The following is a 12,077-nucleotide window of genomic DNA, read 5'->3' as shown; positions in this document are numbered from 1 at the left end:
ACAAAATTTTAAATATTCCCGTTTCACCATATCAGCATTTACAGGTGTTATTTGCTCCTTCTCGACTAATGTCTCCAGGGCGAGTGTGATACGTGATTCACGACGGGTTTCGTTGGTCATAGTTTCTCGAGACAAGCAATTTGCGGCTCTTGTTACATTGTATTTTAAAGGACATTTTAGCATAAGTTTTTTACAGGTTCTTGCAAGAATCTTCTGCATTCTTTCTTAAAGTTCAATATATCAACATTCTTCACTCTTTTAAGCGATGTAACCGCAGAAAATCCAACATCAACTAGATTAAGTGGTTTTAAGATGTCCTTATTAAAAAAAACTGACCTCAATAGATGTTTTTGATAAGTTTTAGCTACTTTTAAGACATCATCTTTCACGAAGCGGCTTAAACTACGAATCAACGTGTTTAGGTCATTCCATAGAAACGGTAGTAATGGACTGTCTGTCTGGTACTTAGTGAGGAATTCTTCTAGTTCTACAGATACGGACTGAAGGAACCCTAATCTAGCAGGCAACAGTACATCAGAGATGTGGGCTTTTACTTTCAGACAAGTTTGATGTTTCAGGAGGTTTTGTTTTCACTGCATCAACATAAAATTTAAAGCACGAATCATAGTTATGGCACGGTTGATAACTAGAATTCTCCACCCACCTAATAGAACAAAACTTAAGAGGAAAAACTGCTGTTCCAGATGCTGCCATGAAATCTGCTGTTCTTGAAGGGAAGCCCTTGAATAAATAGTACAACGCTCTCAAAAACTCTGCCACATTCCAACCAGCTTTGGTATGCGCAGTCTTAAAAGCCCCATTAACAATATGTAAAGAGCACGTTCCTGTCTCCAAAAGCTGTGGACCTTCATTTTCTTCACTCAGATAGGCCTTCAAATCACTCAGAAATTTCAAGTTAACGTTGGGGCCATCAAGAGAAACCTAAAGTAACTTACAAATATCGAGACCCTTGTCCCTGAAAGTATTTATAAATGTACTTAACAAATCCTGGGCAGTACCATGGCCGAGGAATACTAATGTTAAATAACGTGTTAAAACTTTATTTTCGTCACTGTGCTAGAAACGAACTACTAAGTCCATTTGACTTTTCTGTGAGATAGTGTTTACGCTTTCGTCGAACGATACTGCAAAAAATTCACAATTCACATTCACCGCCTGCACTCTGCTCACGTCTGTCTGTCTTTCTCAACTACATCTCCACTGAATAAGTTATTATTGGCTTTTAACTTACGCTGTAGTATATAACTTTCTTCTATTTTACAAAAATATACTTATTCCATACCAATCCCAAAAACAATATTTGAAAAACAATTTTAAAACTTCCAGGTTCCTCGTCCAATTCCAGGCTATTTCCAGGTTTTCCAGGTCCAAAAGTAAATTCCAGGCTAATTCCAGGTTTTCAAGGTTTTCCAGGTCAGTAGACACCCTGATTATGAATAGTTAAAGTGAATGCTATGGTTTCCACGAAAACTTTTGGCGTTGGAAATAGGCTATCCGGGATACGGACAAAATCTCGCGGCCCAAACATCGCCGCCCAAAATCTCGCCGGCCAGAACCTCGCGGGACAAAATTTCGCCGGGCCAAAACCTCGCGGGACAAAATCTCGCCGGGCCGAAACCTCGCCACCCAAAACATCGCGTGGCCAAAACCTCGCCGCGAATGAAACTTTTCTTTAAAATTACCCAATGAGTTTCTTAATATGCAATTCCACATTACAAATAATAATAATAATAATAATAATAATAATAATAATAATAATAATAATAATAATAATAATAATAATAATAATAATAATAATAATAATAATAATAATAAGAAGAAGAAGAAGAAGAAGAAGAAGATACAAAACATCGTGTGCGTGGGCTTTCTCGAGTTATTCCCGTTTCCTCCCACTTTCGTTATTTGATCATTTCCTTCATCCTGGTCATCTACGTCTCCTTTAACCTACAGGACATAATCAACGGACGTCGTAAAAACTCATATATTATTTCATACTTTCATAAATATTATTAGATTTTTGTTAAAATTTTAAGTTTTTGGATGTTCCAAAGTTCACGAAACTAACCCCGTTAGTTGTCATTACTTTCCTTACGCAGATTTTCTTTCCCTATAACCAGTTTAAAAACATCCTGTCGCCCTACCTTCACATTGAAATCCTCTAATACAGAAATAGAATTTTCATATGGTATCGCGGGACTTGGTCAAATACCCGTGATACTTCTTCTGAAACGCGTCTTCTATACCGTCATCCTTATCATCTGTTGGAACATTTACATTTTGGTCAGGCGAGATTTTGGGTATGGCGATATTTTGGGGCGCGAGGTTTTGGCCAGGCGAGATTTTGGGCCGCGAGGTTTTGGCCAGGCGAGGTTTTGGTCCGCGAGGTTTTGTACCCAAACCAGGCTATCCAATATGGCAGCCAACCCGACGCGGGATTTTTTGGGACTTTTTTTGAGTTACTGAATAGAGTATCATGATCATTTTAGAAAAGGTTTCGGATTGTTTTTTGTTTCTTCTCCTTACAATGTTGTAATAAAAATTACACATCTCAATTTTTCACTTCTGTTCTGAGAAAGTTTGTAGAATTTCCCTTTTTCCTCTCTAGGGAAAGTGAAAATCTCATTTTTCATATAATAAGAACAACTAATTATTTTTTCAATAAGTATGATTTATATTGTCTGCTGGGTTTACAACTTGTATTATAGTCAGTTAAAGTGAATGGTATGGTTTCCACGAAAACTTTTTTTCGGTTGAAAATAGGCTATCCAATATGGCGGCCATAGTGACCAAACCCGACGCGGGATTTTTTGAGACTTTTTCTGAGTTATTGAATAGAGTACCATGATCATTTTAGAAAAGGTTTCGAATTATTATTTATTTCTTCTCCTACAATGTTGTAATAGTGATGCAGTACATTGCAAAAGCGAGCAATACTTGTTTTCTGATGATGATGATTATTATTATTATTGACGATTCCCATCGCCATATCCTTTAGCAATTTCACTATGTTTCATAAAAATCAGAGATTTATTACAAAGATTTCGTTCAATAGATATTTCAATATCAAGGGGGAGAATAAATTCATTCGCTCTTGACTGATTGATTTTAACTTCAAACAGTAGCCCGGCAACTTGACCCTATAAGGGGCCTGTTTGTTGGTGTTTGTGACCCTATGTATGGCATATTCGACAGAATGAAAATGAATGTTACGCATAAGTGCCTGAGGCTATCACGTTCCTTTTTGGCTCATTGCTAGAACATGAATAGAGCAAGAGTCTGATGATATCACTTTGCACCCAGACATACCCGTTTGGTCAGTGTAGCCAACGAACTATAAATACAATGTGGAAGATGGTTTCTGTACCACTGGATGTATATCCATAAAACGTGGGATAAACATCATTCGTCATTAGAGAAAATATACTGTGGACATATTCCTCTCCCAAGTACCCAAGTTTGTCAGTGTTGCCAACCAATTGTAAAATGAGAAGTTGAAGCAGCTTCCGTACAATGAGACGTTTATACACCAAGCTTGACAGAAACATCACACGACACTATAGCAAAAAGGCGTTGAGTGTTACGGTCTCCTAACCATTCTAGGTTGTCAGTGTTACATACATCCAGTGGTACAGAAATCATCTACCACATTGTATTTATAGTTCGTTGGCAACACTGACCAAATGGGTATGTCTGGGTGCAAAGTGATATTATCGAACCCTTGCTCGAATCACGTTCTAGCAATGAGTCAAAAAGGAACATGATGGCTTTAGGCGCTTACGCGTAACATTCATTTTTATTCTATCGAATATGCTATACACAGGGTCACAAACACCGACAAACCGGCCCCTTATAGGGTCAAGTTGCGGGTTTGCCCGTGATTTGAAAACGCTGTCGTACTTCTCATAGCAAGAGCTTTCAGAAAATATATAGGTTTTCCCCAGGTACTTGGTCCCGATATGGAATCATCCCTAGTAAGTCATATTTTTTTAAAAAATGAATAATTTATTTACGTTAAGTTTTCGTGGAACGTATTTTTAAATGGAAGGAAAGTAGATTCAACTTTCATTCTCCATTGATTTTTAATTTCATGTAGTGGAGATCACTGAGAAATCTCAAATATAACATATGTCATATTGCTTCAGATATATATATATATAGTGCGGCAATTTGAAATCGAGGCTGATTTTTTCTTAATATATGGCGCAGATATGCAGATGAGCTGTGGTGCAAACAAAAGAGATCTTGTCTACCAGTTACGTGTATGGGCATGGTGAGTGTACATAGATGTTGCTAAGTTGCGTAGAGAGTTCAACATGGAATAAAGAACGAACATTAAGTTTGTGCGCGTCTCGGTAAGACTGCTATAGAAACTGATCAAATGTTGCAACAAATGTACGGAGCCAACTTATTTATTCCGTGCGCACATATTTGCATGGCGCAGGCGTTTCAGGGAGGGATGATAGTCAATTGATGACAACGAATATCTGGGTGCAGCAAACGCAGTAGTACGGGAATTAGTGGAGAAAGTAAGAAACTGATTATAGAAGAGCGAAATGTAACACTGCAAATCTTTGGTGAGCAGTTGCACGCAAATTGGGAAACTGTGTGGCAAATAATCCCACGTTCTTAATACGAGGAAAATCTGTGGCCCTTTCATGCCTCATTAGTTAACAAATGACCAACAAAGAAACAGGGTTGATCATTGCAAAGAACTAATTGTTACAGCCAATAGGGACTCTAACTTCCTCCTGAATATCGTTACTGGGATGAGAATGGATTTTTCAATACGACCCGTCGACAAAACGTGAGAGTGCAGAGTGGAAGTCTTCTAACTCTCTAGAACTCTCCCCCCCCCCCCTCCAAAAAAAAATCTCCGCTAGTCAAAATACAAAATCAAGCTTTTGTTCATTGTTTTTTACGATAGTGAGGGCATTGTGCATAAGGAATTTATTCCTATAAGACAGGTAATCAATGCCTCATTTTACCTTGTGGTACTGAGGCGGTTACTGCAACGTATCACACGCGTGTGAGGCCTGAGTATTAGGGTGATGTTCAGTGGCGTTTCTCCATGACATTGTCCCAAATCACAAGGCAGTGTTTGTGGCTGACTTCTGTCAAAAAAGGGGATCCTGTGTGCTGTTCCACCCTTCCTACTCGCCAGATCTGGTCCGTGTGAATATTCTCTGTTTCCTAAATCAAGTCTGCATTCAAATGTTTATCAACCCAGGCTCTCGGTTCCCCGAAATATAGGTTATCAAATATCTGAGCAGTACATCCCAAATAATTTGAACACTGATTACCTAATTTGTTGCCACAGGTACTATACACAAAGGAACAGACTGTTACACACTCAGTAACGGTACGAAACTCGTACGCGAAGAGACCTCGCGATCGAGGTTGAGGTTTAAGTCGCGGTCGCACCTTCGATACTGGCACAAACCCATGGATTCAAATGAGTAAGCGCATGCCGAAGAGGTACGCTACATCGCGACCTAGAGGTCGACCGCGAGAGTGAACTACTGGTCGCAATGATAAACAACCGAGTTTGTTTTTACATCGATGGTAAGCAGAAGCATCGCTGTGGTTCGTGTTCTCATTGATTCTCCCTGATGCGCTGCACGGAATAAAGTCTTCATTTGTTTAGAATTTCGTCTGCAGTGTGCCTACGTTCGAGAGGGTTTGCTGCACTATTAAATTTGATTATGAAAGACAAGACATATTAACAGAACTAGTCAGGAATGTTCCAGCGTTATGGGATAAGAAACACAAACATTACAATAGGCAAGTTTTAAATAGATAATGGAAGAAAGTAGGAACTGAAATGGGAATGTCAGATAAATTATTCATATTTATATGAGAATTATACTGTAGCTTATTATATAAAGCAGTGGCCGTTACAGGGAGGGAACTTTCGGGCTGAGTCCGTAAATTGTGGGATTTCTAAAGAAAAAAGAATTTACTGTTAATCATATATATGTTTAAAAACTCCACCCCCCAATTCCGAGATTAATATAAAAAGGGTTTCTTCTAAATTCGTTACTGGTATATGGTAAAGAAATACTTGTAAAGACAGACACGTATCCATAGGGAGGAAATGTCGAATAATGGAACTGCAGTGACGAAACAATTGCTGAAGTTAATACTCCCTCCACCTCGAAACCTGAAGGCATACTTTTTTTTTTAAATAATAATAATAATACTGGGAAATGATTTCTCGCCTGAGTGCTGAAAGAGGGCACAGAAAATTGAAAAAATCTTTGATTTATTGATAGTGATGGACAAGAGACGAGACTCAAATATTTTTTCGAAACAAGGGACGAGACTTTGGCATTTCTCATATCTCGTCTCGCGTCCCTCTATATTTATATAAACTGTTTGGTCCTTTCAATTTCAAAATGTGGTTTCGCAGTAATTTTTATGCACTGGCGGAATAACTTCACACGCGTCACAGGAATGTTTCTCCTCAAACTGAGAACTTACAGCGAGGGTGCGACCTCCTCGCTATGTGGGCCCTTCATCCACCGCGACCTAAACCTCGACCTCGATCACGAGGTCTCTTCGGTCTTTACCCTAAAAGTTACCAACCACTCAATAACCCAATTTAGTTACAATCCACATCGAAAATTTACTGAAAATCAAAGTAATGACCACGCTTGTTGTTTACAAGTTGATTTCCAATTCCTTGTGACTACCATGTTTCACAATTTTATTACAAGTAATTGGTTGACTTTGCCACCAATGGAAATAATGTACAGTTGCTACGTTTATGATTATTTAAAAATCAAAATCATCAACAACTTTGCGTTTTTTTTTTTTTTTTTTACAACTATGCATAATTTACTTGCAAATAATAGAAGATATACTGTATAAATATATGTATATGCTATGTATGTAGGTAGATATTATTGTGTCATAATAAACAGTAAAATGGATCAAGAGTTACTGAAAAATGGTTTGCACAGAGACAGAGCACCCCGTTTTACACCATTTGTTACAAAGTAGAACATGTAAAGCTAGATAAGACAGCTTCATCAGTTTTGCCTCCCCCCTCTTTCCTCAACTTTGAAACTTATCCCTCACTTTCCTCAGCTTGGAAAATTTCGGGATCTTTTCAAAATTCTGTTTTAAATTGATAAAGCAAACTTTGTTTCGCTTTTCTGCAACACAAAAACTCATTCAATTAGTGGTTGATGCAGATAATATAAAACCTCGAAAATTCATCATGAATTTCGAAAAAATATTTCAAACAATTTTAATTCTTAACATATTTACATCATGAATTCCAAAGGATTAGCCAAGGTATATAAGAATTTTTAACCTCTTATATACAAAAGTAAGTACTTTAGAAAAACATACAAATAACTACCAAACTGTATGTAATATATTTTTACTTCAAAATATTCCACACCCTCTTTTTGAAACAAAAAATCCCAAATCCGTTTTAAAACCAGATGGTCAATTTGGTGGTGCCAAATGGGGACGGGGGTGACATCACATTTTTGTTTGAGGCAATTTTCAACGAATTTTCCCGCCCTTAGCTTTCAAGATATCAGACTGAAATTTTGTACGCGCATTGTGTACATCTCTAACTATTTATCCTTATATATATATATATATATATATATATATATATATATATATATATATATGATTGATTGATAGATAGATAGATAGATCGATCTCTACGTCAACCCGGGCCTGGGCCCGAGAGGCTCAAAGGTTTCAAAAAGGGGACAAGGCATGAACCATGATCCTACGATAAATAGCAATGAAGTAGTACCTGCTGGACTGAAAGTCTAAAAATTTACCTCAAAATGCCAAGATCGTAAGAGGGTTAAAGGCTGCACATCAAGAGCTTTGTTTTGGATGGTTCTGTATATTCTTCAAGTCTTACAGTAACTTTTATATGACCATCATCACGGTTTACCCAGTACTCAAGGTTTCAGAATTTTTAACAAGTTCAACATTATTAAGGAAATCCCCCTTTTTCTTAATAATAACTACCGAATACCTTTAAGTTATGTCAAGCACAACTGCACAATATTAGTGAGTGGTTAGCTTTTGTGCTTTTATTGGAAAAACTCCGGGATTCAATCCCGCATTCGACCATTCTGACAAAAGTTTTTCTTAACTCCATTTGTGAATGTAGAAACAGTGCGTGTACTGTGAATCTTGGCCGACTTCCTTTCTTATTGTTTTTGAATCATTGTTATTACTAATTACCAGCAGTGACGGATTTGCAAACGGGGTTAGGGTGGGGGTGGGGTATCTTTCGGACTAAAACCTCTTCCCCGAAATTGCGGAATTTCAAAAACAAACGAAATTTCAAGCTCCTCTCAAATGTAAACTAAGATTTTTTTTTGGAAAAGTTAAACACTAATAAGAAAACCCTTCACAAAATAATTTTCTAAATTCGCCACTGATTATCAGTATAGAATGGCCTTCTATGCCTGTACTCATAAACTTCAAGCTCCTCCCTAATAAAAATTAGGGATTTTTAAAAAGAACACCATTAAGAACCCCTCCCAAAATACAGTACTTTTCAAAATCCGCTACTGATTATTTGTATAAAATGATATTCAGGGTTATGTCCGGAAAGTTATTAATAAATCATTGCACAGCTACAGCATAACAGAAATGAGAAGTACACTTTGACGGATATATTGGGAAATAGAAGTTAAACGTATGTGCTAGAAGCTAGAGTACTAAGCTCTAAGAAAAGAAACGCTGATGACCAAAAATTAAATGATCCAGAGAAGAAAAAATGTCAACTCAAAAATTAAACAGCATTTAAAACTGCTCTCTAATACTACGTAATCTTTGCTTTAATTCATAAACCATGTATTCCATCCATCATGATGAATTCCAGAGCGAAGTGCGCATTTAGGTAATGAAATCTTATTTAATTATAGAATAGAACTTAGAAAAATCATGAAAATGAAAAATTCCAAAATTCCCATTTTTCCCCCCAAAAGCCATCTTTTTATGTGAAACAAAACATCGATTCAAAAAAGCCGTTTTTTTTTTTTGCGCCTCTACATTCTAGGATGGAGGTCGACTTAAGTGACACGAGTGACATCTGAGCGACGTTGATAAACACTTAGTAGCAAAGATCGACTAAACGTAGGCTGCCTTGCACCTTGTACTTCGATGACTGCTTTCGACTTTATGCAAAATAATGTTTGTGAGTGTGCATGAATATGTATATATGGATGTAACACTAGCTTAATTACATCCATATTTATATTCCTTATAGGGTAAGGGTTGTTTTATATTCCTTATTTCTAAGTAGAACGGCTTATTTTAAACGATAATTTTATAAGTGATTTCCCTTGATAAATCACTAACTTAATAATTTAAAAACTAAAACATCCTAAGAAAGGCAAATTTGAAATTCTCACCTGCTGTTAATGCGCCTAACCAGACAAAACATACGTTACAGTTAAAATATATTTCAATTTCTGAATTAATTATAATAAACACAAAATAAAAAATAAATAAAACTACTACCCACCTACTCCTTCGTTCATGGGATCTACTTCTTCTACGTCGTGATCTGCTTCTATCGTCGGCAAGTCTTCTCAATCGCCGTATATCCTCAAAGCGATAGTCTGTTACCTTAAAATCATTCCAGTCCGTAGGCATTTCCGTTGAGCGCTTTTTTTCGTTACGTCTTTGTAGTCTACGCTTTTCATCTTTTTGGGTCCTTTCACTATCTTTCTCCTTATCACGTTCCCTATCTTTAGTCTTATCCTTTCTATCTTCCCTGTTCCGCTCATAATCTCTTGTTTTCTCACTTTTATCTATCACACTTTTATCCACATTTTCATTATGAACCGGACTCATTTGTTTTTCGTCATTTTCATCGCCTTCCACTTTTACACTTACATCCACTTTTTCACCGGAACTATCTAACACACTGAAGTTACTTATTTTTGGTACTTCATCTGCTAATTCGGGTTTTACCTCCATTAGATACGATAAAGGAGGCCTTGTACTAAGAGCTACTCGCATTCTTTCTTCTTCTCGTTTGATTTCTTCAATAGCAAGCACCTCTTTCTCTTCCTTCTTTCGCTTCTTTTTCTGTTCTTTCTTTTCTTCGTCTTCATCACCAAATGCACTTGTCTTATTCATTTTTGCACTAGTTTTCGCAAATCCAAACGAGAGTCCTGAGCCACCACCTTGTTTTGTCATAGAAAACGCTAGAAGTCTTTTCTTCGCTTGCATTTTTCCAAGTACAGCCGTTTTGGGGGGTGGAGGCTTTTGAATTTCTGGTTCTACAACTGAAACAGCAGCAGGTGTCTCTTCTGCTGGCTCAGTAAGGGTTGTTTCAGATGCTACTGCACCAGCCTCTGATTTCTCAACGTCATCCTCCGGAGTCACTCGACTTGGGGAATATTTCGAATCATCAGTCTCTTCCGGCTTTCCTTCTCTGTCATTCACCTGGTTCAGCACCTCCGTTGGCTCTTCAATGGCCGCGGGTGGAGGCGAGAACTCAAGAGGAGGTGCCTGATTCATGTTAAATTCTGGAGGTATAGGATGAGGAAACTCGGGGTGACTTGGTCGTGGAGGAAATTCTGGGCGAGGACAGAAGTTTGGAGGAGGCATCCTAGTAGGATGTCTAACTGGACCAGGCATACCATGTGGAGGACCTGGTTGCATATGAGGTGGCATAGTAGCATGAGGACCTGGCATACCTGGTGGTGGAGGTCCAGGCATACCCGCAGGAGGTGGACCACCCATATGAGGAGGATAATTTGGAGGGAAATTTTGTGGACCACCGTAAGGTGCCCCTGGCGGTGGGCCATAGTTAGGATTAGGGTGACCGCCCTGCATGGGAGGATTAGGGCGGCCGCCTTGCATCGGAGGATTCGGATGACCACCTTGCATTCCAGGATTCGGGTGACCGCCCTGCATTGGAGGATTAGGGTGACCTCCATGCATAGGAGGATTAGGGTGGCCGCCCTGCATCGGAGGAGGCGGAAAATGCGGTGGACGTGAAGAATAATTAACAGGCGGACCATGAGGAGGACCAGAGAAATTAGGAGGTGGCATATTTGGAGGACGATGCATGAAATTAGGGCTAGGGGGTGGTACAGAAAAATTTGGTCTAGGTGGTGGTTTTGAGAAATCTTGGTGACCAGGCGGAAGCGGAATATGATCAAACGATGGTGGCGGAACAGGTCCTGACATATGTGGTACCATTGGTGGAAGTACTTTAGGTAAAGGAGGATCTGGCAAGTTCGTCTTGTGTTCTAATTCATTTGGGGGAAGTTCGCCTTGAGCTGGCATTTCATTTACGTCATTTGACATATCGTCTTCTGGTGGATCTTCTTCCCTTGAGAATTCTTCTTCGAAATTTGTTACTTCCCTTGTCGACCCATTGTTTTGTGGTCCATCTTCTATTTCAGACTGTCCAAATGGTGGAATTGTTTCTCCAGGAAGAGGAATGTCCATGACCTGATCCTGACTTTCAGTTCCTCAAAAATGTTCACGTGATTCTACTTCACACCTGAAATTAAGAAAAATAAGTATGAATATCTACTATAAATTAATAACGAATACAATATTAGACCAATTGAATCAGTGAGTAGAAAAAGGAGAACATTCCCCAACACGTTACTTTTGAAAAACGAAAAGTAAAACTGCTTACCGGAAATATCATTGCTTACGTAAAAATGTGTGTATGGGAGATTTGTAGCGTATGTTAAGACCTTCCATTTCCCAAAATTACAAAAACGTAATGGGATTGGATATTTAGTTATGGAGAGATTGTAATTGTGGAATGTTATCCTTTATTTTTGGAATGTTCTTCTTTTTCTACTCACCGATTTAATTAAACACTGAAATACAACTGCAAACTCTGCACTATTACATCTTCACCCAAAACATTCATGGATTCTGACCACGGAAATTGACAGCGAATTGCGAAGTACAGAACTGGATTGATGTGTTTCAAATGTTGTATAAAGTTTTAAAATTACAGTATAAGTTACTTAATTTACATTTATTGACAAGTGTCCTTGACAGTCACGGTACGCTTTCGTTCCATTTTG

The 12,077-nt window shown here is 38.2% G+C and overlaps 1 protein-coding gene across 3 annotated transcripts in view; it reads right to left on the bottom strand.

Annotated features, from left to right (window-relative positions):
* LOC145678505 (uncharacterized) overlaps positions 1–12,077 on the bottom strand; it is a 393,685-nt gene that overhangs the window by 286,012 nt on the left and 95,596 nt on the right. For all 3 annotated transcript variants that reach the window (XR_014130402.1, XM_081748725.1, XM_081748726.1), the window contains exon 4: positions 9,536–11,533. Coding sequence is in view for 2 of the 3 variants with exons in the window: in XM_081748725.1 (XP_081604851.1) it covers positions 9,536–11,478 (1,943 nt within the window). In the remaining variant the exon portion in view is untranslated. The remainder of the gene's footprint in view (positions 1–9,535; positions 11,534–12,077) is intronic.

Source organism: Thermobia domestica, chromosome 2, assembly GCF_964235325.1.
Source record: "Thermobia domestica chromosome 2, izTheDome1.hap1.1, whole genome shotgun sequence".
Taxonomy (NCBI): domain Eukaryota; kingdom Metazoa; phylum Arthropoda; class Insecta; order Zygentoma; family Lepismatidae; genus Thermobia; species Thermobia domestica.
The sequence above is the reverse complement of the archived record's forward strand: the minus strand, read 5'-3'. Positions and strand labels throughout refer to the sequence as shown.